Genomic DNA, 24199 nt, shown 5'->3' with positions numbered 1-24199 from the left:
CATTATCATATTTAATATATATGTACACACATGCATATATAAAATATCTAACAAGTGTTTCGTGAACAATAATTGATATGAAAATATGAATTTAATTTAAAGGTTCACACATATATAAAAAAAAAAAAATCACATTATTTTCAAGTGTACGTACGAGTATAATAATTGCATAAATACTCGAATTGTCGTAAAGTACAAAACGTGATAATATTATATAAATCGAATTCATAGTAATTCTGAGTTCTACGTACGGTGCAAAATGATCTGAGTGTTACGTTCATTCAAAAATGTTGCAAGTAATATAGAGTAATATCTTTGTAATTAAACTAATTGTGGGTGTTGACTTGTATTGAGAATTTTAGTATGAAGGTGACAAAAATCATATAAAGTACTAATAACGAGTGTCTCATGAACAATAATTGATATGAAAATATGAATTTAATATATATGTACACACATATGACATATGTATAAAAAATATCACATTATTTTAAGTGTACGTACGAGTATAATAATTACATAAATACTCAAATTATCGTAAAGTACAAAACGTGATAATATTATATAATCGAATTCATAGTTATTCTCGAGTTCTACGGTGTAAATTTATCGAGGGTTACGTTCATTAAAAACTAATGCAAGTAACATCTCTAATATCTTTGTAATTAAACTAGTTGTGTGTTGACTTGTATTGAGAATTTTAGTATGAAGGTGACAAAAACCATATAAATTACCTAATATCGAGTGTCTCGTGAACAATAATTGATATAAAAATATGAATTTAATATATATGTACACACATATGACATATGTATAAAAAATCACATTATTTTAAATGTACGTACGAGTATAATAATTGCATAAATACTCAAATTATCGTAAAGTACAAAACGTAATAATATTATATAATCGAATTCATAGTTATTCTCGAATTCTACGGTGCAAATTGATCGAGGGTTACATTCATTAAAAAATGATGCAAGTAATATCTCTAGTATCTTTGTAATTAAACTAGTTGTGGGTGTTGACTTGTATTGAGAATTTTAGTATGAAGGTGACAAAAAACCATAACTACGCATTTGGAGCTTTTTGAATTCAGGCTTTCAATTGGCTGGAAAACTGCTGGAACTGTTTTGTTTTCTTATTCTTTCATAAATAAAAAACAAATAAATATATCTTAAAAATATCATAATTTGTTATCTCTATAATTATGAGTTTTGTGCACCTACCTAGCTACCATTAATGGACTCCCTAGCATCCAAGGTCTATGAGTACGGGTTGCACACATATAATTGATCCATTGCCCATGCTACATATAAAAAAATAATAAAAAAATATCTATATACAAACGAGCGAGTATATCCTGAATAGATAGTCACGTATGTCAGTGGCGGTTTTTCTTTATGGTCTGGGTAGGGGCAACCCACTCAGACGAAAAAATTCCGTATTATATTTATAGTTCTGACCCCCTCCCCCAATCCCCCATAAAAGTTGAATATAATTGTATAAATTTATATTGCTTTAATCTTCCATTGGCCTCCTCGTAAAAATGTTTAAGATCTGTCACTGACATGCGACACCTATTTTTATATAATTATAGGCTATGATCAATTAAAATTTCCAATGTGTCACCCGAGCCAACACAATTGGTAAGTAGCTAGTACAATATATAAGTGGAATAAATACTACGTAGTATGCAATACCAATTAAGACTCCATTCTATTCACCTTATTTTCACTTATTTTAAAAAAGATAAGTTCATACATAATTATATATAATTGTGCGGTGCCTAATTATCCTGTAATAGAAAAGATAAGTTCAAACATAATTATATAATTGCGCGGTGCCTAATTATCCTGTAATGTAATGTAAGTAGGTTTTAAGATAATTGTTAATTTGTAGATAATTGCCGAAATAAAATTATGTGAAATTGTGGACTACAAACTCATGGTACGATAAGGATAAATGATATACACAATTACACACTAGTCATGTGAAAACGTACTTTCAACAAATTGATGATTGCAAACATAGACTAATATAAGTCTACAAGTCAACAACATGCTCGATATAGCTTCTTGTTACTTGAATAGTTGCATACTTGCATGCATTGTATCAATAATTCATAGCCCGCCTTATAAGACTAATAAAATTTCCCAAAACATACAAATTCACAACTTACACTATACTCATTCTAGCTTGATAGGAACTTATGCTACTATATATTCCTACTACTAGCCCGACCATCACGTAAAGATGGATGTGGGCCGTGTTTTTTACCGATCTCATGTGCCATAGGCCTGAATAGGCAGATAGATGCGGGTCGTGCTTCGTATCGACCTCGCATGCGGCGTGCTATGGGTCTGGCACACGCTAAGTCCACTTGTTTTATGTCGGGCCAGAAATTTTAAAAAGAAGCCCACGTGTCGGGTTGTGTTGGGTCTTCGTGTCTAGACCAGAAAAGGTAAAAAAGTACTCAAAAAAGACATTCATATCAGATCATATCAGACTAGACTAGACCAGACCAAAAACTATGAAAATCAAACCACATTCAACTAAATCGAAAACTAAAAAAATCAGATCATACCAAGTGAAAAGCCAAAGATTCATTTATTCTTTTGGTTGTGGGATGTAATGGACTAAATCAAAGTGACTCTTAAAATTTATTCGCTTCCTTTTCATGAAGTAGAAGATGGTGTTCCCGTGGTCGTCCCGTTATCTCTTTTGGGTCAATTGGTAACAACCTCTCTGCAATTGTAGGGGTAAGGTTCCGTACGTCCGACCCCCCTTACCCCGCTTCTTGCGGGAGCCTCTTTGAGACAATGGGGTAATGATAATGATAATGACCAAGTGAAAATAACAAAGCCTAAGCTTAATTTACTCGGTTTAACGTGTTTTGTCTTGTCGGTCGTGTCTCGTCTTGCGGTGCTTTTTCAAAAAAAAAATGTGGCCTAAGCTTAGCCCACGGCCCACGACTTTGTGCCCTTGTCAGACCGTGTTTTTTCGTGCCTGCGGTGTTGTGTATTCCTTCCCAACTAGGGTATGTCGTGTCTCGTCCCGGCCCAGCCCGGCCCAATACATATCATTAAAACATCACGGGACCCTAGGCCCCTAGCTACCATTGACTCCCGCGCGCGTAGAAGTTGGAAAATTATAAAAAGATGAATTTTTTTTGTGTGATGGTGGAATATCTGAATTAAATTTTCCATTTGATTATTTTTTGTTGGTGATGAAGATGGATCAACATTTTGTCTTCTAAGTAGGAAAATTCAGGGTCTAGTGTCGTAAACTCCAAGTCAGTTGTCCTGTTTTTGAACACTTGATGAACAACTAATTAACGCAGTCAATAAGTTGTTTGTTGTTTGGGGTCAAGTCGATCAGTCAATGTTTCAAATGTTGTTACGTTGTTCTTAATTAATTGCAAGTCTTAAACAAAATATATAATTTGTGAAAATGATATATGCTCAAGACTTATTTCCTTTAGCGTGATGACTTATGAGGTCATGCTCATCTCATTATTATTTAATCAAAATGTTAATTCACTACAAGAAATTGTACTATTAACGACGGAAAATCCCGTCGCGAAAAGCCAATAATCGTTGATTAACGACGGGATTTCCTGTCGCGAACCCGTCATAAAAGGGGGCCGTCGTTAATAGAAATCCCGTCGTAAATCCATCGTAAACCCGTCGTAAAAGACATTTGCGACGGTTATTCCCATCATTGTTTGGTTGTTAGCCCCGTCGCAAAAGGCTTTTGCGACGGGATTTTTGACCCGTCGTAATTAGGTTGTTGTTAAAGATACAAATTCTTGTAGTGATTAAACTCCATTTTTGAAATTAAAATTGATATAATGGCTTTTAGGTTTTGTTATGCTCGCCTTATTTTTATATTCAAGTACAAATTGTAACTAAAATAAGTTTTAATAATTCTAATAAGTCCATACGGAGTACTGCGTATAAGATAAGTTAAGAAAAATTAAGTAAAAACATGTGAATTTAACGCACTTTTAAGCTATTTATATATAGAGTATTTTCGTTATGTTAGCTCGATATATCCTTCCTGTCTCTTACATTTTTTTTGGATAATGTTAGACTGAATATGGAGTATATCATAAAGACCCTAAACCTATGAACATTTATCAGATAATTAATCGATCTTATGGAGCATCAAAGGGACTGAACAACGGTACATTAAGTAATTAAAATGAATATAAAACAAATTAACAATTTTTAAGGCTCCGTTCTATCGTTTTTTGTTTCAGTTTCTTTTTTAAAAAACTAAAAATTAAATTGTGAAAACTACAAAAGGCAATCTCATTTTTTTGTTGCCCGTTTAACATAATTACTACATTTATGACTATTTTTTAGTTTACGATTCAATCTAAATCACATTTACCGACTGGGCCCTTACGTTTGTGCATTTATAGTAAAAATATCAGCTAGGATTGTGCCAACCTAGGCACATATGACATAACTACATGCTTAAGCATGTTTGTCAAATGGACAATTTAGTAACAATTCAATCAAATCCAAGCGTGATATAGTGCATGCCATACCAAATTGAAATGCATGCTAGGTGTGGCCGGTTCAACCTAGCTATTGTCGATTTGAAGATATTATTTGGCATATATAGCCCACAAAATAAAACATAGTCCTATTTATCGATCTATCCACAAATATAGTCTACCATAATGTTATTTGTAATCCACATGATTTTGAATATTTATTTTTTAGATTTGTGATTTTATGTACAACTTGAGATAAATAATCGTACATGTTAATATGGTACAACTTGATAAATAGTAGGTTGGATACTCTATGATAGAAAACCCTATCCTTTGATACAATGATACATACCAATATACCATGCATGTGTACCTTTAGGGGGGGTGTTGTTGTGTAGAAATAAGGAATGGGTAATAGATTTTTATTCTCGTTTGCAACAAATTCCTACGATTGTTATGAGATTAAAATCCTCATTCCCATCCCCAATTTGCACTAAACTACGCCCCCAAAAGGGGTATGGTACAGTGGCGGAGAAAGGTGGTGTCACTGGTGGGCCACCGACAGTCCAATTTTATAAAAAAAACGTTTATATCTTATATTTCTTATAAAAAATAAAGTAAAGGATTAAATATTGTTTTACTAACATGTAACACACCCATTCAAAAATACCGACACTCCGGTACCCCGATTCAAAAATCTACTGGCTTCGCCACACCCACTGGTAATCTGGTATAGTATTTTGGGATATATGGGAATTGAGAGGTGCACAAAATGACTAAATTGACATTAAAGAAAAAGGAGGAGGAGAATTGTTAATTAGCAAGCATAACTTTGCATGTAAGTATTCTCTACATATTCCCATCAAATATCAAATTTAACAAGGTATTAATCATATTTTTAATGAACTTCCAACAATCAATTCTCAATCTTCATCCCATCTTTTAATCTCTAAACTGGAGAATTTCTCATTCTCATATACCAAACGACTCCTTGTGTTATTACAATAAAAGCCTACAAGGTTGTAGTATGGAAATTGGATAAAAGATACTCCCTCCGTCCCGGAATACTCGACCCGGTTTGACCGGCACAGAGTTTAAGGGACTTGAATTGACTTATTTAATTTAATAGGTAGTAGTTGATAGTGGGGTATTATTTTAATATAGTTAGTGGGAAATGTGTAAAGGGGTGGGGTTGGGGGAGAGTAGGGGTTGAATTTTTAATTATTTTTTGTATGGAGTAGGAAGTAGGTGGGTTAATAGGGATGGAGTGAGAAATAATATAATATTGTTAGAATATTTCCATCGGATATTTCATGAAATGCCCTCGAGTTTTTCCATAATTCACCAAACGCCCATCAAGTTTCAATAATTCATAAAATACCCCTCACAAATGACTTAATACCCCAAATACCCCTCGATGACGTCATCCACCCTTACTCAACCCAATTAACATCTAATTACCCACATAATCCCTAATTAATCCCCCTAATCAGCCACCCATTAATCCACCTAATTAACCCATTCTTTAACCCACCCATTTATTTTCCTTTTCTTTCTCCCCTTCCTTCTTCCATTAACACACCAGCCCTGCAGCCACCACCCTCACCGTCAGCGAACCACCATTAACTATCCTGTCGCTGTCGTCACTCTGGACGATGAATGATTCGCCGTCTTCCTCCTCTTCCGTCTTTCTCTCTCCTTTGTCTCTCCTTTGTGGCTGCTTTGGACGATGAACAATGTTGATTTTGGATGTTCACCCACCACATGATAACAAAAATACATAAGCCATTTTTTCCCCAAAATTTTCGGTAGCGATTATCACGAATTTGATGAGATGGGTATGATTGATTTGGGGTTCTGCCAAAAACCCAGTTAGCAAAAATCCCTCCAGACTGTTACTAGAAATTGGGAGATTTTGATAATTAATTAATTATTTATAAGAGGGAATGGATGAAGATGGGGAGAAGGAGGTGAAGGGCAATAATGGGGAAAGATAGAGTTTTAGCCATGGAAGATATCATAAAATCCCATCAAAAGGCATTTGGGTTGATGCGCACTAATTTATTTTGCCCAGATCTGTCATTTTCTAGCAAAGTCTAAAGAACTAATATGTGTCAATCTAGATGAAGAAGATGATGGGTTTAATTATCTCGATCTTTGGTATAGGGAAAAGAAGACATTTGGGTTGTAGGAAATAAAATGGGATTTCTCAATTGAGAATGAAAATCATCAAATTTGCATCTTAATCTGATTGTTTGTTGGGAAAAGAGAGAAAATCTTTGTTGTTGTTTGATGGGTATGAAGATGGTGATTGAAGTCATGTGAAGTTATGGACGTGGAAGCAGGTGTCTTCTATGGCAGGAAGAAGGAAGGGGGAGATAGGAAAGAAAACAGTAAGGAAAACAGGGTTAATTAGGTTTGTTTGTAAGAACAAGTTATGTGAAGTTGTTGTATTTGCTTGTCGCTGATGTTGTTATTGTTGCTTGGCGGCGAGATGCGGCAGCAGACAGGGGTGGAAGAGGGGGTCCTGGTGTGGTCGGATTGTTTTTTTGGTGCTCGGTTTATTTTTTTGGGTAAGCATAGAGGAGTGATAAATCTAGAGTTTAGCTTTAATGGCGGTGGAGGTTGCTAGTGTTTGAACACTAGTGGAAAAAATACCTGTTGAGGGGGGCATTTTGGGCTTATTGAGGCGAACATGGCCCGCTTCGACAGACGTGGCTTCAACAGCACACTTAGCTGTTGAGGCGGGCTTTGTTCGCCTCAACAGGTCATCTGTTGTGGGGGGCTTTCAAAAGCCCGCCTCAACAGCCCAAAACAAAAGGGAAAAATATGGACCTATTGTGGGGGGCATTACCAAAAGCCCGCCTCAACAGACACCTCTGTTGAGGCTCACTTCTTAAATGCCCCCCACAACAGACCTGTATTTTTTTCATATGTTGTTGAGGCGTACATTAAAAGCCCCCTTCAACAACATTAATTTTTTTTTCCAAATTCTTTTAAAATATAAAATAGGTGGCAATAACCAAATCTATATATATATACACCATTGAGTTTTGAAACCTGTACACCAATCAACACCAGAATAGCAAAGGTATGAATCTGCTTATTTTTTATTAATAAAATCATTAAATTATCTTCATTTATATTAACCCAATAGAGAAAAGCGTATAGTACGTACGTTTATAATTTTCAAACACCTAGCTAGCTAGTCTAACAAATTAAAACTAATATTAACAAATAAAGACAAAAGGCTAGAGAGCTAGTCTAACAAATTTCTCTAATCCGGCCACTTAGCTCCCTTTAGATAATGCATTACAAACCTTAATTAAGGTCGTGCTGACTTTCTTCCAATCGACTCCCTGCAAGATGTAAGGAAAATATATATGAGTACCAAAAATTTACACTCACGATATTATCTTTATATTCCACTGTTTCACAAGCATAAAAAGATATAGTTGCAGACTAGAGCATTATTATCTTTATCAACCATAGTTATTTATTGATTTTAATTTGGTTGCAATTAATTTTAGGAATGATTTGAGTCATGGACTTGGCCTGTAATATTACTTTTAAAGCCCCATAATTTTCCAGTTATTGCTGGCTGAAGCATTATTAATTTGCAATACTGTATCTTAGGAGGTTGGATTTTTTCTTAAATTGATGTGAAAAAGATGGAGATATAACTAGCTATTACGAGTACACCAATATGTAAAAAAAGAATGTCAAGGTCTACTAACTACTTAGAATTTGCAAACATCACTCATTGGAGGATCACCTCGTAACCTCAAAGTCAAATTCCCTCAGTGGCTAACCATCGGGATGTGGATCCCTTAACACCCCCCCCCCTTTCCAAGTGTCTGGCCAGCAAAAGCTGGACTAAGAAACCTTACCCATTAAAAAAATTAATAAATCTTCGGTATCTTCTTAGTTATTCTTTACGTGATATAACAGGGGAAACAAAGAAGTTAAAACCCACATGTGAAAAGACAATACTTCAGTGTTGTTATATCTAAACAAAACTGAGTGCAATGATATCTTAATAGAACTGAGTATAGTAACTGACCAGTGTTTCCAAAGATGAAGATCTGTAATAAACTGCTACACCAGCACGTTTTGTAGTTCGTGTTTTAGATGAAGCAATGTTCTTTCCCCACCTTAGAATATCCCTATGAATTCCAAATAGTCAAATGCAATATTAGTGTTACTGATTTTCAATTTTCCAGCATATCTTTCCAACTTAAGTTGTTCTCTTTTGATTCGGAATTTGTTAATTTGTTTTATGCCTTTGTATCTTGGAATCTACTTTTTAAAAAATTATTGCCTATTCTGATCCCTGAACATCCTACTGTGAAAGTTGTAAGCAATTACCCGAGCATATCTAAATTACAAAGAAGTTCCAACCTCCAACATGGTAGTGTCTTTAATTACCACTGTTGAACCAGATGTCTTCCCTAACTTGTCATGGTGTTCTACAGTAACTTTTCTCAAAGAGTAAGGCATGATGTTCTGCAAGAGTAAGGCATGGTGTTCTACAATAACTTTTCTCAAAGAGTAAGGCATACTTTGTGCAATTTCCGTCTTCTATTTACAATTACTTAGACGTGGCAAGGGCATATGCTTATTCTGATGACATTATCAGTCTTCCAACATTTATTATTGATTATTGCATAGTGCGTTTAAATAAACTTGGATCCTGACTCAAACCGTCCTATAGTTAGTTGGGCAGCATAAACATTTTCTACACCTGTATTTTTCCTATATGAGCAGGTTTTATTTTTCCTATATGAGCATGTTGTATGTTTCCTATATGAGCAGGTTGTATTTTTCCTATATTAGTTAATCAGTAACGTAGTCAGAATGTGAGATCAGTAGCAACTAGCAAGACTAGCAGATTAGTATTCACAGCAGCATATCAGTAGATCAGTAGATTATTATTTGTAGCAGAATATCAGTAGATCAGTATGCACAAAAAGAAATAAATTAGCAAAAGATCAGTAGAACAATATTCAGAGCAACAAAGAACTTACAGATTTGCTGCTTGAACCACTTCAGTAATATTCAGAAGCATATATCCCGCTTGAGGTCCTCAGAGGTGTCTAGACAAAGGATACATTTTAGAGGCATAAACTAACTGTTCTTGGGCTTCAAAATAATAACTAAAATGAATAACTTATGCATGACTATAACCAGACTCTTTAGGGATAATCAGTCTGAAAGATGTGTAATTGATAATGCCGGAAGGTTTCAGGACACTTGCCTCCAACTTCTTTTCTCCCTTTAGTAGTGCAAGCTTTCTCTCAAATGAATTTCCATCCATCTGAAAGGGGGAACATATAATGATATAATAGAATTGTCATATGCAATACAAGTAAATGTTAATTTTGTATCTTCAATTCATCTTCGATGACTACAGAAACTGCAGTAAAAAACTAATAGTCTGGCACATTCCGTGTTAGCAAAATACAAAATTTTGTATAAATTGTACTTCAAGTGCACGATCAATGAGATGACAACAAATAGTACACAAGAACCATACAAAGGCATAGAATATTTCCTTACCTGTGATTTTGAAACATCCCAATCAAAAAAGCAAGTAAAGAACTCTGGTTCATGTCTCTCTGTAACCATATACAATGTGGTTTCCAGCGATAGTCCTTGAGCCAAAATGTCTCCCTCCAGGTATTTCTGGATTTTTTAATACAAGACGAAAGTAATATAAGTGAATTATAGGTTAGACTGAAAATAAATAAACTCATGTGAACTCATGTTCCATAAATTGCACATGTGGTCACGAAGAAAATTTGTCTGTTTTCATGAGGAGTGCTTGACCAATAAACCAAGAAAGCCTAATAAGCATGTTTTAAGCACAATCCAAAGGTTGAGGAACTTCTGAAATTTTGATTGTAGTTTAGTAACATTCAAGACTAATCTAGTTAAGAGATACCTTTACTGATGTTAAACGTGTTCAAGTCTATATGCCTCAGCCTCAATCTTAGCCCTACAAAGAGGTTACAGTGATAATAGGTATAGCAGATTGTTGATCGAAACCCAGGTAGTACCTAAACATCAATGCCCACTCCTCTGAACAGTCCGAACGGAAAAGGCCAAAAATTTACATATTGGATCCAGATTCGTACCCTCAAGGTAGATTGCCTTCAATGATCATTTTTTTTTGTCATCCCTATCTCTAAATATGTAACTCCATTTATGTCATAGTTTTGAGTTTTGACAGAGTCTGGAAAGCTGGGAAGCAGGCAATAACCATTATGTGATGCAGTCAGTACCCTAGCCTGATTTGAACTAAGTCTTATGCCAATATCTTAAAGTGAATTAATATTCAAAGAACAAGCAAACTCACATCTGCAAAACGGAAATCCGCAAGAAGTTCGTAGTATATACACATACATGGATTTCCAACTTAGAACTTCTGCAGTTATTGCAAATATATGCTCAAAGATCCATTACATTTTTACTTGTCATTCAGTATTAATAATAACAGTACCCATCAATAGTAATGGGCATATTTGAGCAAGAGACTACTAGCAAGAAATAAGACACAAGAGTAAGGACACAGAATTACCTGTAAACAACCGCCATCAGAGAGCACAAAGCCGACAGTTGAGTACCCGAACTGGCTGTACAACAAGTAACTAAAAATATATCAAGATCAAAATAAGAAATCAACAGTTGAGTACAGAAAGTTTCACAATAAGGCGAACCAAATGTGATAACCTAACAGAATTGCACCTAGTGTAAAAAATCCCAAATTGAACTTATTACTAACAACTGGAAAAAACCACAAATATCAAACCCTAATTAATTTGCAAATTCATCGAATAACTGTAAAATTATCCTAAGTTATGCTCAACTAATTGAAGTGAAACTAGATTTCAAGATAAAAAAACTTATAAACTAACCTCAAAAAAGAAGAGAAACAGATCAGCGAGATAGGGAGGACGCAGTCGGGGGCGTGTATCATAAAAGACGCGAAGAAGGTGGTGGTGGTAGTGGTGGCGCTAGTGAGAACCGGGAAGTGGCCGGGAATTCAAGAATCTCCACCACCCACGCAGTACGTTAGGTTTTTTTTTGAGAGATGGAATAGCGCACAGCAGGGATGACAAAAGGATGAAGCGTTTACCTTCTTTATTTTTTAATTTAAAATTTAATTTCTTTTTCCGAGCACCGGTTGAGGCGAACAACAGAAGGCCCGCCCTTTCAAGTACTCATATGTAGAGGGGGGCAATAAAAAGCCCGCCTCAACAGATGTTGTTGAAGCGAACACAGTAAAAGCCCGCCCCAATCTTTCAGCAAATTGTTTGACTCGCGTTGACTAGATGGTTGTTGAAGCGTACTTTTAAATGCCCGCCCCAATAGGGGTGCTGCAACAGGGGTTTTTTCCACTAGTGGAAGGACAATGTTCATGGAGGAAATGCCAGGGAAGAATGAAGATGGAGAGGGGAAAGAGAAAAAAAGTAAAAAATAAAAAGTGGGTTAACGTTAAAGGGTGGGTTTAAATTTTAAAAGATGGGTTTGGATTAATTAGATGTTAATTGGGTTGATTAAGGGTGGATGACGTCATCGAGGGGTATTTGAGGTATTAAGTCATTTGTGAGGGGTATTTTATGAATTATTGAAACTTGATGGGCGTTTGGTGAATTATGGCAAAACTCAGGGGCATTTCATGAAATTTCCGTATTTCCATTTTTAGAAACAGGTCAAGTATTAAGGGAAGGCCCGATAAGGAAAACAGGTCAAGTATTCCGGGACGGAGGGAGTAGGATGGAAAAACACAAAAACCAAGAAAAGAATGAGAGAAGGATTGAGATTATGGGAAACCAATAGGGTATAAGACATTTGCCAAAAACGTCCAAACACGATCTACCTCCATGCATGCAAATCTGCAGTAAAAAACGTACTCTTGTACGAGCAACACAATCTGCAACCCAAGCCATTAATAATTTAATTAATTAATTTAATTCATGAATTCCAGATCGATTTAAATACAACAAATAGTCAGAATTTAAGTTTGCTGTTTTTTGGGGAATTGCTCATGGAATTTGATGTTCTGGATGGATAAGGTCAAATGCATTGCCAATTTGTCATGTTTTTTAAAAAAAATTATGAAAAATCATTTATTTTTTCTTGGTTTTCTAAATATTGCATCATTTTGATATTTACACTATTTACATTATATTTTTGGGTATTTTTGAGAATCCTACGTTAAAAAATTGTAGTCACGTGAGATTTTGTTATATTAAACTACAAGAAATTGTATCATTAACGACAGGAAATCCCGTCGCTAAAGGCCAGTAATCGTTTATCAACGATGAGAATTTCTGTCGCGGACCCGTCATAAAAGGGGGTCGTCGTTAATGGAAAATTCCGTCGTTGTCGTAAAAGACATTTGTGACGTTGTTCCCGTCTTCGTTTGGTTGTTATCCCTGTCACAAAAGGTTTTTGCGACGGAATTTTTGACCCGTCGTTATTAGGTTGTCGTTAAAGATACAAATTGTTGTAGTGTTATTATCGATATATATATTTTCTAAATATCAATGTTTTTATAATTTTTACTTAAAATTCGAGCTATTATGAGTCAGTCATTTGTTGCAGAACATAAAGTCAACTATATGCTGCAATATTAAAGAAATTGATGAAGTATATATAGTTCTCAATTGAATTAATGATCATCGACACTCATTAGTGTCCAAGTCTCATGATCGACCTTTGTCGTTGAATTGTTTCTTTGATTCTTCGATTCAAACTTCAATCAAAACAAATCTTATATAAACGTACACACAAGTACATCATTCTGATTTCTGATTCGTAATTCAGTCTTCAAGTGCTTGACCTAGCTTTGTCAATTATTTGTCATTCAATATATATACATCATTATTAATTAAAAAACACGTTAAATGTTATCAGAAATTGGGTAAAAGTTAACCAGATACGGAGTATACAATAAATTCATTGTACGCCAAATACAAGCAATGCGTTCTTATTAATTTACGGTTTACTATAGATAATCGACACTGGTGACTTATAAGACTTACCAAAATTCTACACAAATTAACGAACTCATTATTGCTTGTAATAGTGTGCCTTTCTGAAAATGTATTATAATTCGACTTTACCTGCCATATTAAGCTGACTGGCGTAATATAGTCATTAGATCGACTGAGCCTTAATACACTTGAGTGTCATTTACTCATTTCTAAGTAACTTATTATTATTTGAGGGTCGGAGTGACTTAACTTCCTTTACTATATTCGGGCAACTTTCTTTACTATTGAGGGATGACTTGTTATATCATTGAGAATAGACGTGTTACTCGTCTCATACAAAAATCAATTAACCTAGTTAAACCACTAGCCAAAGAACCACATAGATACATTGATCGAGCTATCAAAAAAAAATGTTAGTTACTATTTTTAGAATTACTCTTACGAGATATTTATTACTCCATTAATTAATTCCACCCAAGCAAATTTATAAGTTTCCTCTTTTGCATGTGCTCCATGTGATTTGGCTGTCTCATTTCTTTCTATTTTTGTCCATTTCAGCCTTAACATAAGAAATTTTAGCCCTTAATTAATTAATAATGGTGACATCACTTAAAATTTTGATTATTCTATTATTAGTATTATATAATTATAATTAATAGGTCTATAAAAACAAAAATTAACCTTAACAAAAAAGAAAAGTGATTCCTAATAATACAACACTATAAACCTTTTCTGACATAACGTCATTTCAGAATTTATGCGACCAAATTATTGAATAATAATAATAATTGTAATTATAATAAAAATAAATAATAATAATGTATATCAACTAGCACAAAATATCCAATTCTAACAAGAGTGACTAAAAGAATTAGAATCAATTCTCTTGCTGTCTTTTCCTTTTTCTTTAATTTATTCCTTTTAATTTGATGAATATAATTCAGAAATTCTGGTCTGTATTTCACGATAATTGAGTCTTTATACTCTTAATTTTAGTACAATTTGCATAGTTTTTGAGTCAATGAATGACATAATATACCAAAAAAAAAGCCCCACACACGTAGTAGTAATTTATTTATGTGTGAAGTTTAATCAAAATCAATTTTAGACGAATCCAACGTACTTCTTATGAGAAAATCATTATTATGTCATAACACCGAGTTGATTACTATTATTCCCTTAAGAATTACCCCGTAAATCATAACACCGAGTTGATTTTTTTTAGAAGAAAATCATTCAACGTTCAGATAGCCTCGATGCGATCTAGTAACTCAATCCTCACTATATTCTTACAAGAGTACGTAACAACCAGACGCACATCTTTTATATGGTATGGGTGAGACCGCCCCCTCAACCGAAAAATTACGCAGTGAATTTTTAGCTTTGACTCCCCTCTAAAATTTAAGTGTAACTCGAAAACTTGTTCAAGATCCGCTACCAGTGGCGGTGCTAGTAAGGGTTCACTGGGTTCAACTGAACCCTTACTAGCTAAAATAAATCTTGCAGGTTCTTTAAGCAAACGGTCAAGTAATTTTTAACTCTGTAAATGACACAAAGAAAAGTGGCGCTGCAGTGGTTTTGGCGTTACTAACCTAACCAGACGTCAGGGGATCGATTCCCTTCCTTTCCCTTTTTTTCGGCTTCTCCTCTATTTTTTTTTTTTTGGTTTTCTAAAACAGTAAACCCACTTCTCTAACAGGCAGAGCAAAACCCTAAATCCACAACTCCTAAATAAACTCTACCCATAATTTCCTTGCTTTGTAATTATTTTTTTCAAATTTATTTACTTGAAAATTTGAAATATTTAATCAAAATTGTTTGAACAACAGATGAATTTGTGAATAAAATGTTCAATGTTAATTACTCTCCTAGGTAACTTGGATTTGGTTTAGAGTATGATTTATCGCTTTACAATTTAGGAAGTTAGGGTTTGAACTTTAAATATTTTGTTATAATTGCTAAATTGAAATCTATGTGAAGAACAAGTTGCGGAACAAGATGGGTGATCAACTCTTGAATGATAGTTTAGTAACATTTATCAACAAAGATTTTTTTTAAATTAGTTTAGGATGATGTAATAGATCGCTTTCAAAATATGAAAACTCTTCGAGTTCAATTGTAATTTTTTTAATGTTATTGTGATAGAACATGTGCCCCACGAATTATTAGTTGTAATTTGGATTTTGAATTATATGCGTCCGAGGATTCCGAACCCTTAAGGAGAAAATCCTGGCACCGCCACTGTCCGCTACTGTACCAATCAATACGTAATATGCTATGTACAAGTATTATTACTAAGGTACCAAATCATAAGCAAAAGTAATTAACAAGCATAGATTATAAAAACGTTTAATTACTTTTGATAAAAGGTTAAGAGGTCCAAATCCAATAATCTTTAGAGTGAATAGAATTAATGCTTACAAGTTACTGCAAGTACTAAAAAGCCCTTGTCTGACTCAGATCCAGCATTGCATGTCACAAACTCACAAGTTACATATGAACAGGATCCATTTAATTGCCTCAATTTCAAAAAAGGTTGTAATAGTAATTAATTAATTAATTAATTAAAGGTAAAAAAACAAATCTAAGAAATTAATTAAATTGGATTATCTAAAAGAATTATCCACTTAATCGGTTGACTAATAGCATCATCCAAAATCTAATTTTTATCAACAATAATACAAAAACAGAATATCAAAAAGTTGCTCACTTTTTTTTCACTATTGCATGATTCCAATTTTACATACTTCATTTTAATGGAATAAGAACCACCCTTCTTTTTCCTTATAATTAGCAATTAATCGTATAGAAAATTATAGGATAAGATTTTATGGGTATTTTTTTGAAATAAAAATAAATAAAAATAAAACTTAGTGATATTACGTGGTCCTTTTGGGGATCCAATTCTCTAGAAGGACTATCCATGTCACTTAATTGCAGCATCTTAATTTGTAATAATACATACTCTTTTTTTTTTTTTAAAAAAAACAAAAATTTACGCGCATACGTCATCTATAATGATTTACTTCATGTTATCGATCTGCAAAATTAAATATAAAATGTAGAATAATATATTATGTGAGTAATAAAAGAAGCGGCGTTATATTTATTCTGTCGCTTTGTATAGTTATTGATTAAACGCATAATACTACGGAGTGGTAATTGAAATTAACGATACCGGATTAATCTTAATATACTAGTTGAAATGCTAAGAACATGTCCTTTACATCAGCTAATGCCATCTTTGTGTTTGATTTGTTAAAGATAGAGATTGTAGCATAACATTATAAAGTTACCTCTTTTCTCTTCCTATTTTTAACATATTCAAGAAATATAATTATACCTTTATCCAAACATACAGTAAATATAGTGATGAAGCCCCCTTTTTCTTTTCAATCTCCCTCGATAAAACACAAATAATCCACAAGTAATTTGTATTATTAGATAAGACGGTAATTAATTAATAATGAATTTGAAAAATTACATGCGTTCTCACTAGACGCTCGGATCGAAGCCCAATATCTATATATCGATATAATTATCCACTTTGAATTAGTAAATTTTTGGTAAGTTTGGTGAGAGTTTCTTTCCTTTTTCTTCTCCAATACTAATTACCAAAATATTATTTTGATGATGCTCTTTAATTAATTAATTAATTATTGTAATGTAGTGACACACAAAATTCAACCCATAATTATTTCCAATTTTTTTTAATTACTTATTAAAATAAAAGAACCAAAATTAACGTGTTACAACACGTGTCAAAGATCGATTAAAATAATTTTTACAACAAGTGTAAACTCTTTCCTATTCCTAATTAAAAACGGATAAGCCTAGAGACCCGCCTAGTGACCCCATCTTCCCTTTTTCTCTCCTATATATTTTCAGCTTCACCAAACACTTCCCTCCTCAAATCTTAAACACACCCACAAAAACACACACCCAAAAAAAAAACACTACGACTATTTCAAAAAAAACATTGTTACTAGAAATCTTATTATGGCAGGAAGAAATATAAAAAATGGTGAAAATAACAAGATTGCGGGTTCTTCTCTTCACTTAGAGAAGAACCCAACAACTCCCCCCGAGGCCGAGGCTACCTTAAAGAAGCTCGGCCTCGTGGCTTCAGTAGCGGCCGGGGTTCAGTTCGGGTGGGCTTTACAGCTCTCCCTACTGACCCCGTACGTCCAACTACTGGGCATTCCCCACACTTGGGCCGCCTACATCTGGTTGTGCGGCCCAATCTCGGGGATGATTGTCCAGCCATTGGTCGGGTACTATAGTGACCGGTGCACCTCCCGCTTCGGCCGACGTCGCCCCTTCATTGCAGCAGGGGCGGCTCTAGTGGCCGTAGCGGTGGGGCTAATCGGATTCGCCGCCGATATCGGCGCAGCGTCGGGTGATCCAACGGGAAACGTGGCAAAACCCCGGGCCATCGCGGTGTTTGTGGTCGGGTTTTGGATCCTCGACGTGGCTAACAACACCCTGCAAGGCCCATGCAGGGCGTTGTTAGCAGACATGGCCGCCGGGTCGCAAACCAAAACCCGGTACGCTAACGCCTTCTTCTCCTTCTTCATGGCGTTAGGAAACATCGGAGGGTACGCCGCCGGTTCATACAGCCGCCTCTACACGGTGTTCCCCTTTACCAAAACCGCCGCCTGCGACGTCTACTGCGCCAATCTAAAATCCTGCTTCTTCATCTCCATCACACTCCTAATCGTCCTCACAATCCTAGCACTTTCCGTCGTAAAAGAGCGTCAAATCACAATCGACGAAATCCAAGAAGAAGAAGACTTAAAAAACAGAAACAATAGCAGCGGTTGTGCAAGACTACCGTTCTTCGGACAATTAATAGGCGCTCTCAAAGATCTACCAAAACCAATGCTAATCCTATTACTAGTAACAGCCCTAAATTGGATCGCATGGTTTCCATTCTTGTTGTTCGATACTGATTGGATGGGTAAAGAAGTGTACGGTGGTACAGTCGGAGAAGGTAAATTGTACGACCAAGGAGTTCATGCCGGTGCCTTAGGTCTGATGATTAACTCCGTTGTCTTAGGTGTTATGTCGTTGAGTATTGAAGGTTTGGCTCGTATGGTAGGCGGTGCTAAAAGGTTATGGGGAATTGTCAATATTATTCTTGCTGTTTGTTTAGCTATGACGGTGTTAGTTACTAAGTCCGCCGAACACTTCCGTGATAGCCACCATATTATGGGCTCCGCCGTCCCTCCGCCGCCGCCTGCTGGTGTTAAGGGTGGCGCTTTGGCTATCTTTGCCGTTCTTGGTATCCCTCTTGCGGTAAGTTATTTTTCTAATCTTTATTTCCTTAATTTAATTTAATTTAATATTTACACGTGAATGAGTCGTAGTGTGAACCTGAGTCATATAGTACACAGTGATTATTATTTGATTTGTTTCCTAATTTAACAATTTCTTTCTTATTTTCTAGAGTTGTTTCCTATTTCAACTTGGTTGCGGTTTTAAGTGTTTATGGTCATAACAAAAAAAAAAAGAGAATATTAATTCGGAACCTGAGTCATATCATACACAGTCCATTAGTCTTAACCACAATAATTATTATTTGATTTTTTTCCTAATTTGATAATTATTTTCTTATTTTCTAGAGTTGTTTCTATTTCAACTTGGCTGTGATTTTAGGTGTTTTATGGTCATATAAAAATAAATAAGAGAATATTAATTAGGTGAGTGATTATAGTTTGACCAACTTGGATTAGTTTCCAAGTCTAAATCACGAGCCTTAATTCTGCTCCTAAAGAATGTTTTTTGTTTTTGTTTTACAATTATATTAATAATAAGAAACGGTAACCACGCAAATTAAGGTTTGTTTTAACAATTATCACTATGTATTAGACATATATTTTTTTTACCAATGATGGCTTGGTCTAGAAGTTAAAATTAAAGGTCTATATACGATAAATAATGGATTTAAATCCTGTAATAAGACTTCCCTTTTATTATTTGAATTTGGAACTTTCCGAAAATCACTAAAATGGCAATTGTATAATTTTAATTTATGAACTTTTATGAATCCTTGGAAAAGTGAGTGAAAATAATGTGAAACATGGTTTGGTGAGAATCTGATTGGCTTTCCATGTTAAGTTGTTAACAAAAAGCTACACCGTCCACGCTCAAGTAGTAAGGGCAATATGGCCCATTCATTTTGGATTCAAGTGTTTTTTTTTTTGTAATATATTTATACATATTAAGAAATAAAATAATAATAATATATTTATACATATTAATATATTTATACATATTAATATATTATCAAAAAAAAAATATTATAAATATTAATAAATTGTACCGAAAAATATAGAGTATATACTCAAAAAGAAAATACAGACGGACTACCTGATATCAACTTTTCAGACGAATATAAAAACCCCAACCCAAATAGCCCTCTCATTTTGGATTTAAGTGTTAAAATGAAGCCAACTTGTAAAAATTTGAAAAGTCTAAATTGCAACACTTTTGAAAAAACCCAAATTATTTAGTCTTGACTGCTTTAGCTTCTAGCCTCTAGTCCAACTTTAACTATTTAGCTGTTTTGGCCGTTTTCTTTGCATCATGCCAAAAACAGTTTTTTAAGTGTTGTCTTATACTTTCATGCCAATTTAAAATGAATCTGAATCTTAAAAAATACACTTAGGACATAATTAGGAGGTAGTATTAGCTTAGATTGGCTGTCCTCGACATTAATTCCAAATTATGCAAGATAATATATTAAACAATCAAGTTCTACGTTCATAGAAACGACTACTGTCAAGAATATCGATGTCTGTGTTATTTAAGTTAAAAAGAATATACCGATATTCCAAATCGTGTGTATTTATGTTCTAAAGTATGTGGATATTTTTTTGTGGTTATATATTTAGTGATGAATTTAATTTGTGGAATTTGATTTGTTAAATGTGAAAAGAAGAAAAAAAGGTTGACAACTTGAGAAGATTAGTCAAGTGATGAATTTAAATATGGATTGTTCTACTTGTTTTCTTGTTATCAAAGACTAATAACTAACAACATTGGTCCAAGAAGTAAGTGTATGAGTCATGGTGTGACAATAATTAATTAAAGGGCAACAAACTTTTTGGTTGAAATGTTTGCTAAACATAATAAATCAAAGAACGAATCTTATCCAAATTAGTATGTCACATATATTCCATGACTTTATGTTAGCTCCTTCTAGTCCAAGCTATCAAGAATATTTTTCAATTGCCAAAAAAGATTAATAATATATGTACAACTATATGTAAAATTTGAAATTTTATTAATTTGTTGTTGTTATATGTATTTTCAGATCACTTTCAGTATTCCTTTCGCCTTGGCGTCAATCTTTTCAGCATCTTCCGGTTCAGGACAAGGTCTTTCTCTAGGAGTTCTCAACCTCGCCATCGTTGTACCCCAGGTAATTAAGAATTAAGACGTAAACGTTTTATCCATTATTAACTTAATGAATTCCGAACGGACCCTACTTATCTTCTCCTACATATTAATATATACAACTATACAAGTAATACAACTAACACCAACTTCCATATCCATAGCATAAAATGATGATATAGACATTTATTAAATTGGTTTCTACATTGTTGGTAAAACGGCAATTTCGGAGTAATTACATAAGATGAGAGAACTTATGCTTCAAGCTATTAAGTAGAAGTAGGGAATAAGCACCGACCATAACAATAAAAAAGCATACAATATATTAGCATGATGGTGCATGCTACATCACCCCCCAAACTTTTTAACAAACAAAGGTCAATTTGAAATCATCAACTTTTTCATGTTTTTTCCCCAAAATGGGCAATAAAAGTCAATAGAAATTACAAATATGAGAAAGGAATTCGAATATGAGATCTATCATATACAATTATATAAGTCATTAATCTCAGTCATTAGGCCAAGACCAAAATAATATTCTGGTGAAATTAACTAAACAAATAATAAAACCAGAGTTGGTCTTAGCTGAGGTGGCAGAGTTACAACAAGTTATTAACTTATTGCAGAGACCAAGATAATAACAATTTGGTTAAACAAAATTGTTAGCCAAGGAAGACTTACACAGGTCCACAGTCTTAACTATTAGATCAAGACCAAGATAATACTCTGGTTAAAACTGACTAAACAAATAAAACCAGAGTCGGTCTTAGTTGAGACAAATTATTGACGCACTGCATTACTGCAAGACAGTATCGCAACAACAACTATGTCATACTTTATTATTTATTATTATAAGTCAGTCTCATATAAGATTTTAACCACTTTTTTTTAATTACGAAGTATTTATTTATTTATAAGTCCGTCTCATACAAGATTTTAACCACGTTTTTTTTTTTTTTTTTTGTGAAAAACAGATGTTTGTGTCGGTAACAAGTGGGCCATGGGATGCAATGTTTGGTGGAGGAAATTTGCCAGCATTCGTGGTGGGAGCTGTAGCAGCAACAGCCAGTGCAGTTCTTTCATTTACATTGTTGCCTTCACCACCCCCTGAAGCTAAAATTGGTGGGTCCATGGGTGGTCATTAAGAAATTTAATACTACTCCGTACAATTTAAACCCAAATTAAAAATGAAAATGAAAATTTTTAACCCATGTTCGTTACGTTGTAATTAGAGAGAAAAATGATATATTGAACGAAGCCGTTAATTTATGCTCCGTTCATCTTGTAATTCTTTTTCTCTCTGCTTTTTTTTTTTTAACGCGACGTGTTTTTGAGATAAGGAAGGGCTAGAAGCTAGATCGAGGATGGGGGAATTGGCAAGAAATTGCTCGGGTATAAATATTTATCCCTCTTTGTAATTTTCAGTAACATTTAATAGCCAGAAATCAAAAAGTCAAGAAAAATCGAAAGGTCTTCAATTTTATTCTCCGTGTAATTGTTTCTTTTAAATATGACACAAATGAGAATGTTCGTTGTACAACCAATATATTGATTTCCCTTACCCTTTTCCGTATAAAAGTTATACTGGCAATATACTGGCAATATATGCATTCAGTTTTTTAGAAAACGAAAAACTTATACAAAACTTATACCAATAATATAATACTTCGTATATCGGTGTAACTTTAATGCGTAAGCTGTATTCAAATGTAACTTAACAAAACTTATACCAATAATTTCAGTTAAACTCAGAGAAGATAAAGAGAAAATGACTTAGCCTTGATTCCTAATAATAACTACAACCCTAACACGACTAAAACTCGTTATCTTACATATATACTAGAAATTCTATATACAATATAATTCTTAATAGTTTCTGTATAAAAGTAATACCAAATGCACAAATGAGAATGTTGACCTTCTTTTCACCTTTCCTTAAAAGGTTTATTTCAGTATATTAATTCTTACCATTAAAAACTTTAATTGATGCGTCACTCGATCAAATAAGGAAGGTAATGAAGATATTGCAGGAACATATATAAATGGAAGGTTCCAGCTACTGTTCACATTGTATTTGCAGATTCAATTTATCTATTCATTACTACTCTTATCCAACCTCCATTAACTATTCAATTTGCAAATTATGGATTAGGTTTTTTTAAAATTTTTATTTTATTTTATGTATCTTTTTACGCAAAGCGAGGTAATGAACCAATTGAGGTTGGCGTGAGTGGTTAAGGTCCGTTTGCTCCTTAACTAAACGGTTCGAGCTTTGGGTATAGAAAAAATCTCAGCTGAGAGTAGATCTGATTATTGGACAGGATAACCCAATGAGTATAGGATTTGGGTCATGTTAATAGGATTTTTATTGGGTAGATCTATATTGGAGTATTGGACAAGATCTTTATTGGACAGGGTCAATACAGGGCCAAACTTGTAACCCATTAATTTTGAAAACTAAAATCGGTATGCTATAAAAAATTATATGGATAGCTTTGTATTCACTTGTATTCGCATACTACTCTTTTTTTTTTTTTTTCATTTTCCTTGTTCGTTTATTGACCCGCCCACTATTGGCCCCATATTGACCCGTGACTCACTTTGACCCGTCTTTTATCGACCGCTAAAATCAACTATTTCGTTACACGACTTGCTTTTGACCTGCACCGACCCATCTAATTATCAGGCCTAGCTGTGAGGTATGCGCCCATCGAGATACTCATACAAACTTCCATAAAAGAATTGTCCATTCACCGAAAACGCGGGAGCTCCTCGTAAACTCATAGTAGAACCAAAAAAACAAAGCGAGCTCCAACTACTTTTCTCCGTTCCTTTTCACATTCTTCAAAAGAGGGTAAAAATGACCGAGAAAGCCCATTATGGTAGCAGGAGTCCAATTTGGTTGGGCCTCACAAACTAAGCCTAGAGCTGTTGCTTTCTTTGTTTTTGGATTTTGGATCCTTGGCTGTTTAAAAACTGACTCGATCCGATCTGACCGACACTCGATAAAGATTAAAGTTACCGGAAAAAAAAAAAAAAAAAAATCTCACATTCCATCCATATGAACATGACAATTTCGTTACAAAACAGTGTCTAATTATATCCAAATCGATTACACCCAACCCGTAACCGAACGATGACCAATTTTGACATCCCTTATTTATTTCCAATAACATGGTCCAGGTAATTTGTTTATTTATTTATTAACTTACACAATTTTGATTTTTACGTGCATGTAACTAGCTTAGTTAGTAAAAATTTTATGGTATTGATAAATCAAGATATGAGA

General features: G+C 34.1%; 1 protein-coding gene and 1 long non-coding RNA gene across 2 annotated transcripts; one reads left to right on the top strand and one right to left on the bottom strand.

The window, feature by feature from the left end:
• Window positions 1–7820: 7820 nt before the first annotated feature.
• On the bottom strand, window positions 7821–9881 carry LOC110785349 (uncharacterized). The gene is made up of 3 exons (XR_008928554.1): window positions 9535–9881; window positions 8571–8673; window positions 7821–7866 (listed from the first exon to the last, which is right to left on the bottom strand). It is a non-coding gene; the product is annotated as an uncharacterized lncRNA (long non-coding RNA).
• A 7558-nt stretch (window positions 9882–17439) lies between these two features.
• Window positions 17440–22379, top strand: LOC110788812 (sucrose transport protein-like). The gene is made up of 3 exons (NM_001426399.1): window positions 17440–18807; window positions 20828–20935; window positions 21885–22379. The coding sequence occupies exons 1-3, from the start codon at window positions 17509–17511 to the stop codon at window positions 22053–22055; spliced, it is 1578 nt and encodes a 525-aa protein (NP_001413328.1). The 5' UTR covers window positions 17440–17508; the 3' UTR covers window positions 22056–22379.
• The last annotated feature ends 1820 nt before the right edge of the window (window positions 22380–24199 follow it).

This window comes from Spinacia oleracea, chromosome 2 (genome assembly GCF_020520425.1).
Source record: "Spinacia oleracea cultivar Varoflay chromosome 2, BTI_SOV_V1, whole genome shotgun sequence".
In the NCBI taxonomy this organism is placed as follows: domain Eukaryota; kingdom Viridiplantae; phylum Streptophyta; class Magnoliopsida; order Caryophyllales; family Amaranthaceae; genus Spinacia; species Spinacia oleracea.
This window is presented reverse-complemented; position numbering and strand designations above follow the sequence as displayed.